This window comes from Tinamus guttatus, unplaced genomic scaffold (assembly GCF_059628265.1).
Source record: "Tinamus guttatus ecotype Peru unplaced genomic scaffold, ASM5962826v1 Tinamus_guttatus_pri_ptg000150l, whole genome shotgun sequence".
Taxonomy (NCBI): Eukaryota; Metazoa; Chordata; class Aves; order Tinamiformes; family Tinamidae; genus Tinamus; species Tinamus guttatus.
This window is the reverse complement of record NW_028288684.1, coordinates 6338650-6362106: the sequence shown is the minus strand read 5'-3', so window position 1 is coordinate 6362106 and position 23457 is coordinate 6338650. Positions and strand designations below refer to the sequence as shown.

The window sequence follows — 23457 nt, the reverse complement described above, 5'->3', positions numbered from 1 at the left end:
TCAGGTATTGAGAGGCAGTAGTGTGGAGGATGCCTAAGACAGGCAGCACCCCCTCAGAGAGGCAGAGGGGATTCCTGCAATATCTGTGCGAGATATATTTTCCAGCACAAGTTAAAGCACAAATTTAAATCTGTGCCTTTATATGGGTATAGCCCACCACTCTGATGGTTCAAAAAGCCTGTTTTAGAGTTGCATATTTGGATAGGGCATCTAGAGAGAATTAAAAAACCTCTCACCTTGTAACCAAATCAAGGCTACATCTGCATTGCTGACTCAACACGGACCCCAGCCTCATGCTCTGAACTTCTCACTCTTCACAACAGCCAAGCTCTGGAGCACAACCAAGCCGAAAGCCCAGCCAGGGCCTTGGCATGGCCCAAGAGGATCCTGGCCCAGTGGAGCAGAGTGGAGCAGCCCCACACAGTGTCACATACCTCATACTTGAGCACATTTTATGGATCTTTGCGAGTATAAAGCACACAGACCAGAGAGCTCTGCTGAGCCCCACTGAGGCCCATGCTCCAAATAGGATCACAGACCAAGTCAGTAATCTGCTTCTAGGGGTGGTCTCCCGTGCTACCAAGAAAACTTGTCTCAACAAGCCAGACCTCAGTTCCATGGTGTTTTTTTGGGGCAGGAGGTTACACACTCTACTGGCAGCACTGTTAAAGAGTTGCTGTATATCCTCATGTCCTTCACCTGGGAGAGGGGCTAGAAGCTGCGAGTCTCTCGGATTCTGTTCACCAGAGGATTTTGAGGACCCTTGGACATCTTTCTATGCATCTCTTTCTAGGGGCAGGAATATGATTCACCCACTGAACCAAACCAAACTCTCAAGGCCAAATTCCTTCTTATTTCAAGGGGCCTGTACTGGTGGCAATATACTGATTTCAAATGAAATGGATGCACAGAAAGGAAAATAGGGCCCTACTGGTCTCAAAGACCTGGGCTCAAAAGCACTTCTGCCAGCCACCCCCCATTTCAGTAATGGTATTGATAAGTCTTGACACGAAGAGGTAGGAAGGCTCTTTGGGAGACACCCGTTCTATTAAAACCATTCAAGTACTTGCACGAAATAGTTTTATGACTAAACCCTCTGCTGAGTGTACAGTTAGCAGAAACATTGTTCTGCACTATCTGCGCATTTGCAAATGGCCATTTACCTGACAAGCAGCGACCATAAACCCTCCCCAACATTTCACAGCAGCAGTGCACTATAAGGAATATGAGTACTTAATCAGTTTTAAAAAGTTAAATACAATAAAACCATGAAACCTGATATTTTAAAGAATGTAAATCTTGCAGGTGCTTTCTTAACTAGGTGAAAGCATAGGTTTGGCGAGAGCCTTTTCTGTGTGTTCATGTGGTACAGCTCACGTCAGGTGAAGTAACCAGCTGATCTAAGCATGACATTAGCATCGCAAGAGCTGCTCCATGTATAATCAAGTAGAGTATCTGTGGGGAGGTAATTCACAGGGTTACTGAGAGAAGGACCTTTGTGAGGCCTGGTTTCATAGCAGCATTTAAGGTTATCCAGCACACAGAAGCAGTTTTCTTTCTACACATTGCAAAAAAAAAAAAAAAAAAAAAAAACAAGAGAGGGAGGAAGGGAAGCGCGTAGCCCCAGATTAGCTGACAGTGTTGCCGGGAATATGCCAGAGGTGTGGCTTTTTCCTTGTGATCCCTTTTAACTGTGCTACTAAGCAAACTGCAAGCTGTAGCAACAAGGCTGGGGATTCCCACCTTATGCTTCATTATTCCTGCATTACTGATTAACCAGATGAAACACTTCAGGTTCCCCCAACAAAGCTTCCTTCACTGCAGCAGTTCCTCAGTTGCCCTTAAGGCAATCGGGCAGTCACTTGCAGCTCTCTGAACCAGTGTCCGTATTCCTCTCCGTGTCTGCTGAGGCCGCATACGTGGCTTCCACACTGTGCCATATTCCATAGGTGAAGTAGATGATAAAGCCTGTGGGAGCCAAGTGAAAAGGGCAACATTAGATCTATAAGGAAACAGAAATCACTACTCACATCTACGGAAACAGGTTACATTACAGGGAAATCAAGCCTTGGCTACCTTGCAGCAGACAACAACTATCTTCCTCAGGGGTAAACAAGAACAAAATAAAACAATAAACCCAAGAGGTCATTCTTTTAAAAATGATCTATCCCTACCCCAAACATAAGGGAGAAACCAGGGTTGATTACAGAACAAATTCTCCATGTTTTTGAATGAGTCCATCTAATGCTTTGCCTTCTGTATAGAGCCTTCTCTTTCCATTTGTGCATTGATAGCCTCTATTGCAATAAAAAACATCCATAACTGATGGTAATCATACATGATCATTTTTATCACAACAAATTCTGCCTTCTCCATGTGGCTATTTGGAATATCCTGGGACAGAGCACAGCTCCTCCAGCTCAAAAAGCACCAGCCTCAGCACTTGGATGCCAATCCAAGTTCAGCAGACAAGGAAGGTTGTACAGCCCCTTGTGCAATGAGTGAGCACTTCTCATTCCACTAAGAAAGCAAAAGTACTATATTCATACACATTTATGTGGTTAAACATACACATATGCACATGTACTTCCTTACTACCACTTCTCAGAACTCAGATGTTATCCACCAGCAAGAATATAATCATGATTTTAGTCCAGCTGATAAAACTGGCAGCAAAAAAAAATTAAAAAGTCTAAACCCAAGACTATTCAGACTATTCATTTGCATACCCTGCTCCTTGGCTCACAGCCATTCTATTGCTCTGCCTTTTAACACAGGTTTCTGTCAGGGTGACACATATCTAACACATCGCCCTTCTGCATGTTGTCAGGTTTTGACATCCAACGGGCAATACCTTGAAGTTAGGTATACTGAGAATTTGACAAGATAAAGCCAGGAGGTTTACACAGGAGTTTTGCGTAAATCTCTGTCTCCCATTGCATAAGGCAATGCTTTTGTATTCTTAGGATATCCTCAGACCAGAACACCTTGGGAAAGTGTTAACATTCACAGTTAAAAATATTGGAATGGGGAAGGGGACTACTATAAAAACTGGATATGGGCAAAAAGGGAAGCTACCTGGAGTTGCTTTGACCAGGTTCAGAGCAAAGAAATAGGCAGTCACTTCAGGAAGCCATCCTTGACTCTTACTTCTTTGATCCTCCAAGTCTGTCTACCATCAAAGATAGAAGCTCTAAAAAAGCATCCCGATAAAGCCCTTAAAGTCTTAAAGATCATCAGAAAGGCAATCACAGACCCATACCACGTGCTGGTTAAGATATTCCTCTTCCCACAAAATGGTGAAAAAAGGATAACATTTGCTTCATTTTTATAGAGCTGCAAAGGAAGCCATTATGGGAACAATGCACAAGATGGTTCCTATGTAGTTTTGCCAACATAAAAAGTCTCTTGATACTTAAATTTAACAAAAAGCTTGAGATACGCTGCCTGAGTGGATTCAATAAAGTCAATATGGTTACCCAAGGATGATGAGAGTGCAAAATCCCTCCCTAGAATACTACAGAAAATCTATGGTTAATAAACTCAAATAACTTTAAATGCATGTTATTTTCTTCCTCTGTTAAACTCACCAATGAGCATCCAGACTGCAAATCGTATCCATGTGCCTATATCTAGTTGCATCATGAGGTAAACATTCACAAAAATACTCACAATAGGAAGAAGAGGCAAAAGAGGTACCTGAAAAAAAAGAGGGATAAATTACATCCATAAGACAGATTAATAGACAGGCAAGAACATCACTTCCCTTGTAAACAACAAATGATGCCTGTTAACAACTCTTTGGCTGCCAGATCCTAGAAAAGGCAAGGTTAGATCAAAATGCAGGATAGGATATGAGACTGATGTGAAAACTGCCTGCTGCACTCCATTTTAAGAACAATTTTGCTTGTTTTGTGTTGTGAAAGAAGGAAGGAAGGAAGGAAGGAAGCAGGCAAACTTTACCTGCAATCCTGTGAGGGAAGGAGAAAAGGAGATAAAACAAGGACAACATCATGACAGGCACCTATTAAGGAACAGAAGAGGGCAGGGGGGCTGTCAGAAGGACAGACTTGAGGACCTTCATCCCTCCAGTCACCCCACCAGGGTAATTAAGCAATGCACACACCATTTAGTCAGTTACTAGATTGTGGGGGGGCTCCCTTTTTACTTCCTGAACTGCCAAACATTGGATTGCTACTTTCGCTTCACTTCTGTTCTGTAGGGAAAAGATTATTTGGAGATCTGAAGGCAGAGGGCCGGGAGGGTGAAAACATCACAACATACAAACCTCCACCACTTTAAAGAAGCAAAGAAATGAATACAGCAGAAGAGCAGCTTGAAAAACTCTGCAGTTGCCAACAAATTCAAGATATCAGCAAGTAAAGACATTAGCAGGAAAATAAAAAGGAGTTTCTAACAAAGTTTTTTCTAACAGAAGGCAGTAAAAGTACTACTGAAAATCATCACAGAGCTACAGGAAATATAAAAAATATACAGGAAATAGAGTAAGAGACTAGTGAAGCAGCATCAAGAGTACTTTAATGATCTGAGAATCAAACAAGTGATTCAGTAAAGCTGAAATGCAAAAATCAGAACATAAGGCCTGTAGAGACAAAATGAGAAACAACCAACTGCCAGAACTATAATTGGCAATAATAAAAAGGTCTGTGAATATGCTGAAACTAAGGGGAAAATGAAGAAAATTCCCTTCACTCATAAGGGAAAAGAGGATGTACAAAGAGAAACAGTCTGAAATGCTGTAAGTCTGTTTTAATTCAAGTTTCACACACGCACACGAAGAAACATTTATGGTGGTCGGTGGCTCAACAGAACCATAATTAGAGGACTGGTACATGGACTAGAAAAGGAAATAATATTTTCCTAAATGAGACCTTGTCAAGTCAGTAGGGACAAGTGAAATTTCCCTAGGGGGGGTGAAGTATGTAGCTAGAAACCACAGAACTAATCCTTGGACCAATTATAAGCATCTCTGAAAGCTTTTTGGTAGGCCAGTAGGTCTCCAGGTACTGGAGAGAGGAGACAAATTACCTATTAAAGAGAAATACAGAGAAATAACTAGGGAACAAAGCAGTGAGCCTTGGATTCCCAGAGAGAATTTCAAGGAAAATTACCAAACAGTCAGGCTGTAAATGCCTAAAAGACAACATGGAGATAAGAAACAGCTGCTGCAGATTCATCAGTGACAAGTCTGATTTTTTTTTTTATTTATTTGACAGGGTAGTGGCTAAAGCACAAAAAGGAGGTAAAATATGCTGAGTCCAAGGCAGAGGAACATCTCAGAGGTAAGTTCAGCAAACAGAGTCTAGATGACCATTCCTGAATTTCCTGCTCCTGGCCACTTCTGCTTTCCCTTCTGTGACTATATGCCTAAATGGCTGCAAACACAAACCTGTGAAATTGTGGTTGGACTTAAGTGTTCAAATCTGAAGTGTTCTGCATTTGCTGAAAAACTGTACTTGAAGAGCAATCAAAATGAGAATATGATTAGAATAATGATTAGAATTATGATAAGGATATGATTAGAACATAGAAAAGTTCATGTCAGACTCATATTCTCATTCTGTCCATGTGGCCAAGTCCCTCATTCTGATCAGGCCAACATGCACTCCCTCCTCCAACCAGCTCCCAAACAACAAACTTCTAGCCACAACTCCTGAGACACTCACCTTGAAGGAGAGCTTGGTTTTGCTTTCAGGCTGTTTCCATATAATGAAGCTGACAATAAGAACAAGGATTGCAGCAATAATCCATACAGTCTTTATCAGAATGCTTGGCTCAAGGGCAGTCAAGATACAGCTACCCACAATAAGGAAACCTATAAACAGACACAAAAACATATTGATTTGGTTTTTTATGAATGAAACAAAACAAACAAACAAAAAATACAAACAAACCGCAGAATCTGAAAGCTCGGCAAACAAACTGCAAACCAAGAAAAAGCCAACTGTAAGAGATATGTCCTTGCCCCCATACGCCCAAAATCCCCTGGTCAGGGGGTACCCAACACTTCTTTTCAAGTGAGAAATTTAATGTTACATCTATCCTCACCTTGTCCCTTACAAGAGTTCATCAAACTTGCAAATAACCAGTTACAAGCAAGAAAGTGAGCTTTCCCTTAACGGTGAATCCAGAGGCCTACCAACTGGTTCAGTGCCCCAAAGCTGTACAGCTCAGTGCTTACCAATGATGAAGGTTGAGACATTCACCACATAGCCAGAGAATTTGGAAGGGTCTGAGTTTGGGGGACACAGTATGGCTTTGAGGGAACATTTCTCCTCTTCTTCTGGCAGAAATCCTGCCTGAGATTCACTCGTGCTTACAGACTCGTTGTTATCCGTCTCCTCTGTTGTTCTAGCCATCTGGTATGCCAAATTTGGCTGCTCTGGCTGATACCTGGGAAAAGGGGAAGGAAACAAAGAGGTTGTTGCCCTGGCGCAGAGTACTGCCTGCTTAAAAGCCGCACGGATAAGCATAGCTGTTCCCCAGATCACCACTATATGATTATAGTTTCAGACACTGTAGTCACACACATCGGCTGCAATCTTCTGTTTCAGGGGAAAAACTGAGGAATGTTGTGGCCATTACGTAAGCAAATATGGTCCACTTTCATCACCTAGAAGGTGGCTGTACTTCATAACTCTTCTAAGCTGGACAACCCAGTCTTTCATAAACCATATCATTGATATCACCAACACATAGCTGGGCAACAGTAGTGAAGACTAGAGAAGAATATGGCCTTTTATCTCTGGGAGTTCAGCTACAGTGTTTTGGAGTAAAAGGCAGTTGACCTAACATCTCAGCAGATATCGCATGCTGGCAGCTGCTGATCACAAAGTGCTGTTCCTGGTGCTCAGTGCTCCTCCTCTCTAGTTTCTTCTATTCGTTTGTCTGCTGCCACACTGGGAATGAAGGGGTGAAGTAAGAACTATAATTTTTTTGTTGCATGGGTAGAGAGCAACTCATTCAAGCGGGGCCCTGATGCACAGACAGATTTATGTAGAAAAACTACTCTTCCAACCTTAAATCCCCTTTAAGGGAAGTTTTGTTTGTGGCACTCTGCCACAAGCCTGAGTAAAGGAAAGGGTCACTACAAAAGACCCCTTAAAATCATTTCTGAGGGAATGCATTTGTGACAAGGGCATTTGTGAAATGCTGTGAATTGCGAAATGTTGTTTCATACAGAAACCTATGAAAGGGGAAAGGCTGAGTGCTGGTGACAAATCCATTGCACTCCGTATGATAGACACAATAGTTTGCAAAAACAAATTAAGAAGCCATTTGCAGCTTCATGGAGAAGCAGGGACTGGGAAAACAGACAAAATGCAATAGGGGCAAGGGAAATCCTCAAACTCTGGGCAGTGAGGCAGGATGGACAACACAGACACGGAGCAAAGGAACTACAGTTAGGCCTTTATCCAACCGAGAGGCAGTTCTTAGTTCTGTGCATTTGCTGGGAGCAGCTGAAAGGCCTCCAGGAGGCTCCAGCAGAACAGATGTCCCTTATCAGCCTTTTCCCTTGACTCCCTTTTCAAAAGACAATCCAGCCAGAGGCTGTAGTCCCTGTGCAGATCAGGAGCAATGATGATGCGGACACTTGGAGCGCCCTCCTCTCACCCCCATCCATAGGTACCTCTTCCAGGAGACTCAAGGTTCAGCCATGGCAGAGGTGGACCAAGGCAAAACCAAGTTCAGAGGATTCCATCGCAGATCCAGTTAGCACACTGCCCCATTAAGTAAAAGAGATGTCCTCTACTTGAGTAGCTGGAGATGTTCACAGTGTTACTGAGTCTACAGAAATGACGAGGGCATCTAACTGCCTTGGGCGGATTTTTGTCTATGTGGTAAAAAAGGGCTATTTCTTTCTCCATACCTCAGTACCAATACGCAGGCTGCCACCAAGGAATAAGCCAGGAGCGTCCCAATAGACATGAGATCCACAAGATCTTTCAAGTCGAAGAGAAAGGCCATAACAGCTGTGGGAAGAGAAGGCGGCGAAAGAGGGAAGAAAAAAAAATCAGTAATGCTGTGGAGTAGCCACATTTCAGCTGTGTAAGAGACAAAGCAGACAAAAGATGACTGTTTCTGAGGATTCAGCAAGGGATTCCAGCCACTCCATAAAATACGACTCAAGCATGCTTGAACACCAAAGGCCTTGCAAGGCTCTGAGCCTCACAGGCTGTCACACCACAGCCTCACTAACTGAAACCAAAAGCAGCATTTATTACTGTAAATGCCACTGTTTTTCTTAAAAGGGTGTGCTGAAGCAGGGTGTGCTGTAACTCACCCATCACAAAAGTCAGACTGGAGCTGCGGCTAAGCTTTTTACTTTATCTAGTTCTTTATTACCCAATCTCAATTCAAGACTCCCTGAAGAAAAGAGTGTTGGAGAAGTAGCTGTGCCAAACTCAGCAGGGCCCAGGCTGCCCCTGCAGGAGGTTGAAATGTTTCACAAGAGCTTAGAGCCCAAAAGGACAAGCTGGCAACCACTCCTCAAACACGGCACATCCTTACACCAGTGGCTTATCCTGGATTTAAAGCAGTAGTACAGAGAAAGCTGCAATACTGGCCTGTTTGTTAATTATCTGGAGGAAGGGGGTTGCTGTGAGGAGAAGGTAAGCTGATCTTCATTATCTGGAAGACTTAATTCCCGTGTTCTTGTGGAGCGCAGGATGGAAGGAGAGGACAGGAATACTACCAGCTGTGACTAACTGATTAACAAATGCCTATGCCACAGGGCCCATCTGCCTGTCTCTGTCTGTCCTGGCATCCTCTGCCGCGTGCCTTACCTACAGGCTGTGCATGACGTCTGCAGCCAAGGCAGCCAACAGCCCCAAGGAGCCTGGGGCACAGCTGGCTGCCCACCGCAGGGGGTTAATTACTTTTAAAGCCAGCAGAGTGCACAAGGAGTGGATGAAGGCGACTCTCGGTGTGACACAGGATGTCAGCAACGGGCTCCAAGAAGGAGGTATTGGCACGGAGAGCTACTCGCGCTCGCCCAGGCTCTGCACTCACAGGGGTGCAGGACAGCCAGGCACCTTCTGTGAAGACGTGCTGTGAAGCACAGCAGCTAAGTCAGCAGGCTAGAGCGCGGCAGAGTTACCTGCTCCTATGACAAGTTTATGCTTTCTTTCTACTCATTCACGCAAATCTTTTGGATCTTACCTGCAATAGTCCCTGATGTCACCGTTGCAATTATTGGAGTTTTTCTTTTCTCACTGATTTTAGCCAAAAATTTAAAGAGAAGCCCATCTTCTGCCATAGCGTAAATTATTCGAGGCATTGGAAACATGGAGCCAAGGAGACTAAGGACACAGAGGGAGAAATAATCTACTTATATTACCTCACGTGGAGCTCAGGCTCACAAAAGGAAGCATGTTTATGGCAGTACAAACACAGAACAGGTGGCAGTGGCTTTCATTCACTTCAGCTTCTCCTTCAACCACCCCCTACAAATACCCATGTTGCTGATAGCTGACAACTGAGCTGCAAACTTAAATCTAAATCTAACCATGGGGCACGGAAACGGACAGATTTTATGGCAAAATAAACATAATCTCTCCGAGCCACTACGATCTGCTCACTTAATTAACTATGTTTAAGTTGTTCTAAAGCAATAGGTCTCAAGAGCATGATATATTCTGCCTCCAGTCTGCCCTGCTTCCCATCCAGATGGCTGTCACACCGTCAGCCTGCAGAAAGGTAGCCCTGGGTATGGTAATCCCTATACGTTCCAGAAGATGAACCCTGCAATGCAGGGGTGCACTCAGCAGGTCTGCTTGCCACCCAGGAGGCCAGGATGTCTTCCAGGCAGACTGTTTGCACTCTATATCTGCCTCCATGACTTAGTCATTGAACCAGACTTAGATTCAAGAAATGCACCTGCTTGGTCTGCTGCTAGGATGGGAGCTTCTGAAGTGATACTGGCCAGGCACATCTCTAATCTATCACAGGACGAAACCCTTCTGAAGCCAACAGATCAGAATCTCACCTCTAAATTCAATTCCTCTGCTGATAATGCAATGCAAAACTGGATAAATGAGTGACGGCAGGGAAGCTGGGCAAGAACTGAGTTCTAACATATGTCACTTTAAAAGGAGCTGGAGATATGCATTTGTCTTGATAAATGTAGAAGAGCAGTGTCTTACCTTGTCGAAAGTGCGCACAACGAACCAACAGCCACAGCGTAATTGGCTCCATCCCAACCTACATATTTAAAGGCATTGGGTAAAGGGCTATTGGTATCCAGCTGATAGTAAGGCATCATGAGCGTGAGAGCAGCTGACACACCAAAATAAGCAACAAAACAGATGAGCAGAGATGCCACGATGCCAATGGGAATGGCCTTCTGAGGGTTTTTTACCTCTTCACCTGGAAAAAAGAAACTGAAGCATCAGGTAAATGACAACAAAAAACTTCATCCCATTCTAACACATTCTGCCTGGGGTTTTCAAAAGCTCTGTGGGCAGTAGGTTGCAGTTTGCCTGCGTAGAGTTGCCTACTGATCATGGCCTTAAGAAACCACTTCACTTACACTACCCTGGCTCTTTGCTCCTCCTTCTATTGCTCCTGTCACTTCTTCTGACACGGACATCTTGTAAACTCAAATTGGACTAAAAGCAGTCCTTATTCTAAAAAGGTTATTTTTCATTTTCAATTATTCCTACTATCCCACTGACATTGTGGTCCCCAAAACAGCCCAGTAGTCACAACTGATGGAGCAACAAACTATCATGCAGTTGGGAAGCAAACGCTGGAGTGAGAATTTAAGTTGGTATTTCCACCAAAACTGTGAAATTGCAAAATCAGCAACACAGGTGCCTAGTTCTAGTTCTCCCTTCTTTACAGACAACCAACCTGAGATGAATGTGTAAAAAAACACACCACCAAAATTCAGGCTCTGTTTAGTTAGGAAATAGTTTTGAGCACTCCCCTCCAGAGCCACTCACGAAACCACAGAATGGTTGATGTAGGAAGGGACCATTGGAGAACCTCTAGTCCAACCTCCCTGTTCAAGCAGGGTCACCTAGAGCATGTTGCATGGGATTGCAACAAGGCAGTTTTTGAACTTCTCTAAGGAAGGAGACTCCACAGTCTCTCTGAAAGGGCAACCTCCTGCGGTGGGCAACCTCCTGTCTCTGATCTTTGTCATTTCAGAAGGAGGGAGGAACTAGACACAACATTGACCCCATAACTAGACCCCACAAATCTAGGTGGATATGTTTCTCTTCCAGGGAGAAGCTCTTGGGTTAGCTGGAGTAATGGAGCCACAGTTTTTCAGACTTCTTGGAGCAAGAACCAGTACTGGGTTATCTACCTTCGTAATGATCTCTTTCTGGCCTGGCTTTGAAATAACTTAGTTCTTAATAAGCAGGAAAGTGAGGAGATTACTTTCCTTCTCCAGGAAACTGAGATTCTTACAGTAGAAATCAGTCACTGCTGAGGGCTGCTCTCTCAGAAGGAGATCTCTGAAACCTGAGAGTTTCTCAGTTCAAGGAATTGCATTAACTTGCCAACTCTTACTCAAAGAGTTCCTCTTTCTCTGGTTCTTTAAATATTCCAAGCCAGGTGGAACACATTCCGCTGCAGGCACTTAAACATCCTCCTCCAGAATAAGTTGTTGATTAAAGGATCATCTGGAGTTAGAGGTTCAAACTGTCAATCATATGAGGCAACTGAACATGTTTGTTTTTTTTCTCTCCAGGTACCTAACTGTGGAGTCTGACTGGGTTAGGTCATCAGCAAAAATCCATGGAATTGGGGCCTGCAGGCAAAGTAGCACAGAGAGCACTGCTTTTGTGGGTTATAAGGTCTAGCCACAGCAGCTGTAAGTCAAAACTGGCTAGAAGTCAGGCACCAAGGGACTTGTGACATATTTAGCTCTGTGAGAAAAAGGAGACAGCTGAGTCAAAAACGTATTTGAGGCTGAGGTTCAGAGGGATAATGAACGCTGTGTCCTGAATTACCCACGAAAGCCAGTCTACCAGCAAAGAGGCTCATAACAGGAATGAAGACGTCCTCCCTCTTACCTGTGGTGGCAATGCAGTCGAATCCCACGAAAGCATAAAAACACGTGGCTGCCCCTGAGAGGACTCCGTTCAATCCATAGGGCATAAACCCTCCAACACCATAAAGCTTTTCTCCCTGTGTTTGACTAAAAGGTATGGCATTTGGTTAGAAGATATATTGACCAGTTGGGAACAAGACAGCTATTCACCCAGCTCATAGCAAAATCCAAGCTGGAGTTCAGAGGAATATTTTCTCTTTTTCACACAGCCAGCAGACAAACATCAGACAAAATGCTAAGCTCTAACAATTACTGCAATTTGCAATAGCCTGGGAAGTGCATTTTAAAAAATGTGTTCATGGTTTATGCCTATAGCCCACATCTATTAGGATAAAAATGTCTTGGCTAAGATAGAGAGAAAATAATGAAGATTAAAGTACTTCTACTATTACCATGTGCATGTATATATGCACATTTACATGTGCTCATTATAATAAAGCTTTTGAAAAAGCACAGCATGCAATGCTGGAAAAGGAAGAAAAAGAGATTTAAACCACATGTTTTTCACCTAAAATGGACTAAGGCAAAGTGCAGATAAGTACATATCAGAGAGCAATTCAAAATGTTGTGACTCTCTAAAATGAGCTCAATCTTAAATTCTGAACTTTAAAATTGACTGTGACAGGCTCATATCCAAACCCTGCCTGCAACCCTGATGGAGGAGAAGAGCCTGCATCGCTGGTAGGAGCACAGTCTCTTCAACAGGCCATACCTAAAGCAGAGCATTAGCATTAAGTGCATGAAACACAGCAAATGTGTCTCCAGAAACATGAAATGGTGGCAGCAAGGTGGCAACAGACAGAAAACCATAATTTGTAGATAATAATAAGCAAGATTTTTTTTTTGCCTGAATACTGAACATGAGAAATATGGCAGGACAGGGGAGTCCTGAATGTCAAATTATATATATATATATATATATATATACACACACACACACACACACACACTCTTAGATTTCAAAACATGCAATTATCTTCATCCAAACAAGACAAAACCATCCCATTTGCGTGTGCAGGCAAAGCTACAAAATGTAATCTCATTATTAATAATGCAGGCAAATGCCTTGCTAAGCCTGATCCAAAGTTCATTAAAGTTAATAGGCAGGCTCCTACTGATTTCCGTGCATTCTGGATCATGTGCCTGGATTGAGTCACATGGGTACAAAATATCCTTCAGTTCAAGTAATTTTGGTCACTCAACATTCAACAAAAAGAAAAATTCAATTAAATAAATGTAAATCCTGGATCTGTGAGCCTAATCAGGTATAAGCATTTCAACTCTCTTGGCTGTAGAAGTTCAGCTGAGACTTATATGAAAACTCACCTCCTATTTACAGAAATAGCCCAGATAATCCAAATGTGGATTACTCAGGAAGTGATGATGGAGTAAAATAAAACCTTAGATACATTATACAAAAACAAGAAGTGCTATGGGTAAGAGCGCTACAGTTATTGGTAATTATTCAAGCATAGCATTAGCGAAGGAGCACAATTTTTTTTTTCTATAGAAGCAATTTATTTGTTGAAAAAAAAATCGTAGCAAGCCAATTTTTTCAGAGTCTCCATAAACAGCTTGTTTGTAACCAAGCCAAAGTGACCTGTGAAACATGTATGAAGCTCTCCAGCTAGTGCCAGACTCTGCTTCCAAGCAGGCCACCAATTAGGGTTCAGGTAGCAAGCCAGGACTGAACGGAGGTACATGGAGATACTTAAAAGCCAGAGCAAGAGGCCCGTGTTGCACAGTCTCAAACAAAAATGAACAGTCCTGTATCACTGGCAACCCTTCTAAGCTCCTTCATTTTGGCCTTGTGTGGGGGTAAAGGATTTTGGCAAAGCAACAATATGTCATTAAAAATGGATTTCTCATAATCTTACTGCAATGCACTAAAACACTCTGCAACTTGCTCTCCTTTTTACTGAGGCATTTAGCACAAAGCCTCCAAAGGTACAACGGCAGCTTGAGGATCTTGTCCAAGTGTCCAAAAGAGCTACAAAGCTTTATTTGGCAATGGTTTAAGATAGTCACCAGAGCCAGCATGGCATAAACTTGAGTATGAGGTTATATAAAAAAAATGTTTTTTCTCAAAAATGTATGCCATATTTGTCGTGACGCTGGAAAAGGTCACTTATCCAGCAGGACCTACATTCAGACGCTCTGACTCCTTTTGGTTTCAGCTCACCAGCCTAGTCTGCTTTCAGCAAACTCCCACGGACACCTGCCTTGACCCCCAGAGCTTTTAGGGAAGAAGGGAGCAATCCCCTTTAAGGATTTTCAGGGTATCACTGCGCAAGGCATCCTACAAACTTGCAATTGAAAAATGCATCAATTTTAGAGCTGAGAAGAAACAGCCCAACCTACTTGTCTCCGTGAATGCCATGGCTGATGTTGTATATGTCCTGTTCAGTCAGCTGCCAGTTTTTAATAGATCCTTTCACGAAGCCGGATACCATGACAAAGCCGAGAACGAGAATGTTGATGCACGTGAACACTTTGTTCACCAGGGCAGACTCCTTCACTCCAAAAACCAAAAGCCCTAGGAAAAACAGCAGACAGGCAGTCAGCAGCATGCGTGGGGGGCATAAAAATAGCACACTTACAAACAGGAGAGCTCACTTTCTGAAAACAGAAGAGCTGCAATAACGATGTACTCTGCCCTTGTCTCCCCACAATGCCAAGGTAGGACAAGCACAAATTCACCAGTTAGGAGGATGGGGGCTGCAGCCCACATATTATAACTGCCTGACCTAATGCCTTCTCACACAGCACTTCCACTCGGTGTTTGCCCCAGGTGAAGTGCTCTGCAGCTTTGCTGCCTCCAGCAGTTTCAGCCTAGCTCAGGTCACATCACTGCACTACGCTGCCATTTAGATGGAGCCACATCTCCATCCAGGGACCACAGCTCCAATAAGCTCAGTGTCCTGGAAGGAAGCACTGCAAGTGTTTTTTTCACAAAGGCACATTGCTGTAGAGGTCTCTGCTAAATGCAGAATTTAGGGAAAAAAAAAAAAAAAAACTTTAAACTTTCCTTAGGAGCAGAGAAAAATGTGATGCCATCCCAACAGGGATGCAATAAGCCCTGGAAGTAGCTGACCTGCTGTAAGGCATGAAATAAAGTGGCATCTTAGGAGCCTTGCTCCCATTTAAATCAGTGGTATTTTTGCCAGTGCGCTCAGTGAGAGCAGGAATTCAGCCTGCAGTCTGAGGGGTGTCCATGTGGAGAACATTTATAAGCACTGGCAATCAGCAGCCTGTTGAGGCATAACTCAGCTACTCAGAACAAACTGGTCATTCAAATTTGCTCCTCTGGCCTGGCTTTCAAGAACTTTTAATCCAAAACAAATGAGATGGCTGAGAGAATATTTTTTCAAAAAAAAAAGAAAAAAAGAAAAAAAGAAAATCACAAGAGCCTGCAGGAGGAGAGTAGCACCAAATGTTGCCCAGGCTGCTCACACAAGGTACTTCACAGGGAGGGGAGAATCCTGGGCACTCGCAGCTCCTTCCTTTAAGACAAGGAAATTGGCTGAGACAGCAGCATAAGGGAAGCATCCAGCAAAGCACTGCACCTGATCAGGAGAACATGTGGAGCACTCAGGAAAAATCCGAAACTCAGGAGAGAGGAATAAGTAAATTAACACAGCTTGTATTAAGCAGTAACATTTCTCATTTGGAATCTTTTTGTAGAAAAGGGTTTGCATTTTTTATTAGCATCCGAGGAATTTGTTCTATACGAGGGCATAAAACCATCAGTAATCAGTACCATTTTACTCTTCAGAAGTGCTAAGATGAAGAGTCCCAAATTGTGTAAATAGTACCTGAGCTGAATTCTAATCCGAAACTCGAGCAACTCCTATTTTATGTAGATGAACAAAGAAAATCTTCTTTCACATTCAGTTACAGCCTTGAACTTGGAAGACTTCAAGAGTCCTAGATGGAGCCCTAAATCCTCATTAAAACCCAGATGTCAAAGGGCTATTTACTTACAAACTATCATTATGAGCACAGGCCATTTCAATCCTGATCAGAGTAGAAAGGGCAGAATAACCTTGCTAGGATAACATTGTAACTTCTGCCTTCTGGGAACCACAAAGGTGCAGGAAGAGTGCAAGTTTTTACCTTTGTTTAAATTTAACAACGTTTTTCCAGATCCAGCAGGAGTATATGAAAAGGTTCAGAAGGGTTTTCAATTTACAAAATTTCAAAACTTCCCAATTCTGATCAAAAGCATTGTCACATTTTTAGGGGAAAAAAAAGGGGGCCTGATTATCTCTCACATAATTATTTCTCTTACGTCTTGCATTCACTGCACAGACTAAAGCTCATACAGATTTTCTTGTTTCACGTTAAATAAAAAGTAGTACATGAGGTTCTTAGTGAGTCCCATGCTTTCCTTCTCTCTTTCCTGGCCCAAACCATTGAAAACTAGTAGATTATCAAAACAGGAGCAAGTACAACAGAGCAGCAGATGCCAATTCCTGTGCAATAGGATTAGGGGGAGAAGAGGAAGAACCATGCCTGATTGAGGGCAGCAAGTCACCTTTTCCTTCCTTCTTTCCTTATGTGAAATTTGATTTAAAGTTTTAAAATTAGCTCACAAAAATATCTAGAATGCTCCCCTGTAATTAAGAAGTAAACAGCATATGCCCAGTGCTAACTCCGGGGCAGCTAAATAGGTCAATCCAATGCTTGTAACAAAGAGCTTTTAATAAGGTGCCCAAAATAAATGAGGATTTTGTGCCTATTCCAAAAGCAAACAATGAAATCACAGAAGAGGAAAGTCCAAGACTTCCAAACCCCGCCAAGGGCTTTACCTGTTAAGATGATGATTATGACCACAGCAAAGACGTCTGGGTATTTCGCTAGCACTCCAGGAGCATCCATAGTCATGTATTTTTTACAGAATTCTTCAATGTGCTGTCCTATGATTTCATCAAACGTTGCACTCCAGGCTCTGGCCACACTGGACGTTCCTGAAGAAAGGACAGAAACAGTGCAGGTCACTTCTCATGGCTGGCACACACTCTGAACCCCTAGGGGCACCTTGTACTTGCCTTGAGTTAAAGCCTGGAATGTTCTTTCCACCCTCCAGCAGCCTCCACTTCCTCAAAACCTTGCAATCTGTGCTGCTGTAGAGGTCTGAGTCCCTTCTCATGCTGGCAGGAATTACCAGGTATGTACCTACACCAGGGTTACTACAGCCCACACGGAGAGACCTTGCACGAGGCAGCTTGGCTTACAATAGTGCAAAGTTGGAGCACCAAAGCCTAGATTGCAAATCCCACTTCAGCGATACCTGTAGTCTACTCTGGCAGCCTGCAGGTCAGCTTGGACTCTGCTACTAGAGAATCTGAGTGGGATGAAGGCACATCTGGCTCCAATGCAGGTTTAGATTATCTGAGCCTAAGTCATTAAATATCAAGACCCTAGTGCTAATTCCAGCAAGTGACATGGCTCTCCCTGCAGTAAGCACTAAAACCACCCTATCCACGGTCTCTACTTCCTATGTCAGGAACAACAGAGGATGCACCGCTTGCTAGGGTGAGGACTGAAGCTGGGGTCTCACGGTGACCAAGTCTGGGACATTATCTGGGCCAGAAGAGACATTTGGCAAAACAGATAGTAACAGAAGGGAGTGACAGCACCATACAAAATAAACAGGTTTGGGTAACAGGCAGTCTACTTCTCTCCTTCTGTGTTACAGTAGTTACCATTCTAGCAATGTCTCATACAGTGCACTACATATAACAACATCTAATTGCATGATATAATGAGTACATAATTGCCTGGTTAAAAAAGGAGTTGGTTTGGTTTTGGTTTGCAGAACGATTCTTTACAGGACTTGCTCTGGCTCCACTTCTGCCTAGAACAGTTTGTCTTGACACACTAATAGTGTGAAGTCAAAGAGACTGGATCTGATACAGGCAGGTTTCAGCTTCCAGCTCTGGGCTCTTGTGACTGTGTTAAAGGAAGTCTGTGCTTATCCAGAGTGAAACCCTCTTCAGCAATGGATCGGCACCACCTGCAGTAAAATCAGGAACATTCATCACCCCAATCTGGCTTTCAACAGTATAAACATAATCCAGCAATCAGACAAGTCTGGATGCAGTTCTGTGTGCTAAGATGGACAGGTGAGTAGTGAGAATGTATTTGAAGGGATGAGAGATCAACACCATCAGCCAGCAAGGCATTTAGCTTTGAAAAACTCCAAAGTTACTGTGTATCATGCTGAAATTGTTCAACTTGCTTCAGTGCTACTCTGGAAAAGAGGCTATTTCTTTAGTTCTGTTTGTTTTTGTGGGTGTTTTTTGTTGTTGTTCTGGCGGTAATCCTTCATGTTCTAGGACAAGAACAGCCAGCTCCTGTACTCTTTAGTTTGGAAGCCAATTTCACATAACTCTCAACAGTTTATACTTGACTCTGTGTAACCAAAGCCTCAAGGGAGTGGGAGGAATCTGACATACTGCAAGCATTGGAGACACCTGGGTAATACCTTTACTTGGGCTAGAAATCATGCTGCAAAGACACCAGGCCGTGCAGGCAACCTGCCTCCAGAGGAATGATCAGTTTGGGCCAATACAGCCCTGCCAGAATCAAGCTGGTTCCTATCCACATCCACACAGGGCTTATGAGCATTGCTGCAGACCTCCTGCTCTCTCCTGTAACAGATATGGGCTAGGGGTAACCACAGGCCCCAGGAATCCCCTTTGCTTGAACAACTGATAACTCTCCAAGGATGCTGCTACTCACCGTCCTATCAGCTCCCCTCAGCTTCCTGCTCTGGGAAGGTTTCCCCAGTCTGGCACAGCCCCCCACAGCTTCATTGCCCCAGCAGGAAGCCCAGACCAATTTCTGATGCTGAAGCCCAGACCAGTTTCTGACGCCAAAAGCCCTTCCAGGTCAGATAACCACCAAGCAGCCACACAGCCACTTCATCTGTCACCCACCTGCAAGACCCTGCGTGAGCTCCAGGTCCAAGCGAGCTCCAAGCACTGGAGTCTGGCCAAGCCCCAACCCCACCAGATGGCTGGGAGGACACTGCTGCCATCCTGGTTTCCCACCTTGGCGAGACAACAGTTGCGTGGTCCTCTTGCCACAGTCTCCTACTACCTCCTCCCCAAGGCCAAGTTATAGTAAATTATATGTTAAAGGCCACAGTTCCTCTGTGGTCCAGCACTACCCAGCAATGCTTTTTCCCCTCCACAATACTGCATATTGCCTGGGCTGAACAGAAGTCACAGAAGCTCCAGTGAAAAAATATCAATGTGGCCAAGTCCCTCAGAGCTGCAAGTTCCCGCTGGCTTGGCCGGTTTCGGTGGCCCTGCTCTGGATTTTCAGCAGCACAAGTGAATGCAGACTTGGCTGCCCGCCTCCAGGCCACCCCAGCTCTCCACCACAGAGTGCCGGCCAACATAGCCTTCCCTCGCGCTCTCCCGGAGCTGGCGGGAGGCGCCCTGCGCGCGCCACAGGGGCAGCGAGTGCGGGGAAAAGGGCTGCGTGAGGTAAAGCAGAGCCTTGCTGCAGCTCCCACCTCGTACGTCATAACACATGCATGGACAACACCTAGCTTGTTTTTATAACATTTTCTGTAATAAACCAAGCAGCTAACTCTAAGATAACCACTGAGGCAATAGTTCAAAAGCCATTATGAGAGAGCAAAATCACCTCAAAAATGTCAGTTTCAGCCTAGATCCTGTGAGTGTGATGCTACTTCGGTAAACCTCACTGTGCATTTGCAGAATCAAGTTTTGGGATGCTACCCTGGCCTCTCCGCAACTACATCCCTCACTCTGGTTGTGCAGTAGCATGGCAGGAAAGGCCATTACAACTAACTGGATGGGCAGCATGGAGAAGACTATCACTACCATTCTGCAAGAGAAGATAAATCATTACCAAATTCATTCAATTTCCCCACATGTAACCTAAGCAGAGTCCATTTTAGGAATCTGGAGGAAGTTTTATAATTAATCTGCTTTAAAACTTTTTATCCTCTACCTGCAATGAACTTGACTCAAAAAAATCGCTGCACTCGCATTTCTTAAGGAGGTGAGTTTAAATGACTCTGACTTTTCCTCTCATTCCTTATTAAGAAAAAAGGAGCGAGAAGCTTCAAGCAGCACAGAACAGAGCCAGCACCACCTCGGAGAGCTGAGGCACCTGAGAAGCAGCCGCTCTGTCTTTCTGGATACGCTCTCACCCTCCTGTCCTCAGAACCACGGGAGCAAACCTCCAGGGTAACAGCTGCACATCCCATAAAACTCAGTTAAAAAAATAACTCTTTAATAATTCACCAGAATATTGTTTTCCATTTAAACTAGTAAGTCTTCTCTCTGAACTGACAAGTTGGTGGTATTGGTGACATGGCATGGTGACAAGCAGCGTGCCCAGAACATACTTGATGAGGCAGGAGTCTCATAAGGATTCATGAAGCCTTAATTAGAAAAATGTGGCTTAGTTTTAATGTATCGGCTCGGTTGTACATCACATGCTCAGAGCTTCATCCAAAGCCTCTCTTAGTAGGAGTCAAGGACTTACAGGGGATTTCACTTGGACCTTTCAGAGTCTGTGAACCTGCAGCTCACCCTTAGCCTAATCTATAACCACTCATGAGAAAATATTCGCATCTCCAGATACTTCAAGCAGTTTTCAAAGGCACCAGAAATTATTCCGTAATCAGCCAGGAGTGCAGATGCTGCTGTGCAAAGGCATCCTGCTGTCAGCTGCTCCTTCCTTTAGAGGAGGAAAACACTAGGAAAACACTTTTGTTTCCTGACTAGTTTGTAGCAGCCTGTCAGCCAGGGAAATGCCACATGAATAATGTGGAAGTTCAGAGGAAGCAGCTGCAGTAATAATCCACCTTCAGTACAGACTCTCAACCTGCAGTGCATCCCTCACTTCTCAGAGCAACAGGAGCCACCACCACAGCACTCCTGCAGAGGGTCCTGAAGCCTCCAGCGAGCTCTGGCAAGCGTGTTGCTTCTCTTTAACAGCAATGCAATACAATCGAGGCTGATCTTACAAAACTGCCCTTTGGAAGAAAAACTTGCTGTGCATCTGCTATACTTACCAATAACATAGGAAAGAATTAAATTCCATCCAGTAACAAAGGCCCACAGCTCCCCAACAGTGACATAACTGTAGAGATAAGCTGATCCCGTCTTAGGCACCCTAGCACCAAACTCTGCATAGCAGAGTCCAGCCAGCACAGAAGCCAAGGCTGCGATCAGGAAGGAGATAACGATGGCAGGTCCTGCATTTTCTCGTGCCACAGCTCCAGCCAGTACGTAGACACCTGCACCCAAAGTGCTGCCTACACCCAGAGCCACCAAGTCAAACGTGTTGAGGCATCGCGAGAGGCGACCGTCTTCTCGAGTACAGTCCACATTTTTTCGGCGAAGAAGTTGGTTTCCAAAGTTGATAAATCCCTGGCACCCCATCTTCTTCTTTGGGCCTGCAAGAAAGATGCTGTCATCATTAGCTGAACCAATGCTACCCCACAAAAAGTACCCAGTATAATACTGCAGCTTTTTCACCCTTAGACAAAAACGTCTTCTCACCTTCCACTTTTTTCACAAAGCAAAGCAGTTGTAATGGCATTTTATCTAGGCTTATCTCAGGGATTTTAAACTGAAAATAAGTAGAGCATTTTTCTCCTTCCTACTCCTATTCACACCAGGGACGCTGTGCAATCCTGGGGGGGCAAACTGAGTTCTACCACAGCCCTTGTCCCATGAAGAAAACTAATCTGATTTACAACCACAAAGGCTACACAAAAGCATGCAAGCCAAAAAAGCAGAGCCTGTCCTTCAGATTTCAGAGTGATTTTCCTGGGCTAGGAGTTAAAAGATATATATATATATATATATACAAACAGATAGATGTAGATTTGGATAAATATATATGGATATTTAACATTAAGTTTCAGAGGTGAATGACCAAAAATTGTGAGCACTATGTCCCAGAACATGGAACAGTTGAATTCTACATGTGCTACTGTCCCTAGAGCATAACGCGACCACAGGCACCTAAGTTGCACTCTGTAGTGAAAAAATGCACCCAGAGACACTTTTCCTGTATGTAAGTTGCTGCAAAATTTGTGAAAACTCCAGAGAGCAGAGAGCTTCTCTTCACGGTGTTACCCGAATCCATGAGCCCAATATTAGATGGGACTTTCTGCTTCTTACACGGCCAGGTCTAGTCTCAGTTGTCACAGGTAACCCTGTCATAACATCCCTTCCACAAATTGTTAAGCTCTTCCTTAAAACCTGCTAGTTCCTTATCTCCAGTTTAGGAAACCTCCACTGACACTGCTACTCTCCAGCCAAAATGCTTTAATAGACAGTGTTCATTCACGTGTTTTTGTGTGAAGAGTGGCCTTTTTGGTGTTTAACCCAGTGTTTTTTTAGAGATCAGTCAGAATCTCCCAGCATCTGCAAAGCTCCACATCCCAGAGAAATTGCAGGGTCCATCTCTCTGCAAGTGTTCAACTCCCATTTCCACAGTAATGTAACAGCAGGATATCCCATTAGCACTCTCCTCCTCTTTGTGTCAAGAGGAATCGTCTAAAGAAGCAATAAAAACATCCCAAGATCAACCACTAAACGCTGTGCATTTCCTCTGCAAGAATCTATCTTCCTTGTCTAGTCCCTGGCTTCTCATTAACAAATTCCCTATGCACCCTGCAAGTTTCCTACTAGCCCTCTTCTTAAGTAATTTCCTGTATGGTGCCGTATCAAAAGCTTTAATGAAGTAAAGATAAAAGAGCTGTCATTCTTCCCTCTCTCCTTAGAAAGAAAAATAATTTAAAAAAACACCAAAGCACCCCACCTTCCCTGTATCTCTTAACAAATTATCAAACACAACTATCAGATGCATCTGTCAGTCTCCCACAATTAAGTCTCTTTTATCTTTTTGCTATTCCTTAGCCAACTGACATCACCTCTGTTTTGACAGGTTTTGCTTTGCTCTTCCACCGATTTCATACCCTGATTCGTTCTGACTTTTCTTTGACCCTTCTCTTCTGTGTTTTGCTGCCCACAAGTTTTAACTATTTTCTTCAGTCATTATTCTGCCATCCTACCTTCACGCCTAGCACCACCATCCACATTCGGAATTTGATTGCTGGATACCATGATGCTCCTCACAGCTACGATGCTTCCTGTAGCACTTGCTGGGTTAACTCCAATACAGAGATGCAGGAAAACGTGAACTGAAACACAGCACGATTGCAGGGGTTGTAACACGGCACCTTCTTCATTTTGAATGGCAGAAGCTGCCCAACACCTGGGACAAGCACTAGGAAGCTTCAGCATAACCAGAGAACCTCACACAAGCCAAGATTGCAGAAGATCTTCACCCGAGTAACACAGATGTGT

At 43.9% G+C, this 23457-nt stretch overlaps 1 protein-coding gene across 1 annotated transcript; it reads right to left on the bottom strand.

Annotated features, from left to right (window-relative positions):
* Window positions 1-1054: 1054 nt before the first annotated feature.
* On the bottom strand, window positions 1055-21531 carry SLC7A1 (solute carrier family 7 member 1). Its single transcript, XM_010218290.2, has 11 exons — window positions 21150-21531; window positions 16897-17055; window positions 14447-14621; window positions 12048-12172; window positions 10167-10389; window positions 9184-9323; window positions 7892-7994; window positions 6203-6414; window positions 5688-5836; window positions 3591-3699; window positions 1055-1968 (listed from the first exon to the last, which is right to left on the bottom strand). Exons 1-11 carry the CDS (start codon window positions 21517-21519, stop codon window positions 1859-1861), a joined length of 1875 nt encoding a protein of 624 aa, XP_010216592.2. The 5' UTR covers window positions 21520-21531; the 3' UTR covers window positions 1055-1858.
* Window positions 21532-23457: the final 1926 nt, after the last annotated feature.

Coding starts and splice junctions, on each gene's coding strand:
- SLC7A1 (XM_010218290.2), bottom strand. CDS start 21,519: ATGGGGTGCCAGGGATTTATCAACTTTGGAAACCAACTTCTTCGCCGA. Junction 17,056..21,149: donor AATTCTTTCCTATGTTATTG/GTAAGTATAGCA, acceptor TCCTTTCTTCAG/GAACGTCCAGTGTGGCCAGA. Junction 3,700..5,687: donor AAACCAAGCTCTCCTTCAAG/GTGAGTGTCTCA, acceptor CTTTTTTTTCAG/GTACCTCTTTTGCCTCTTCT.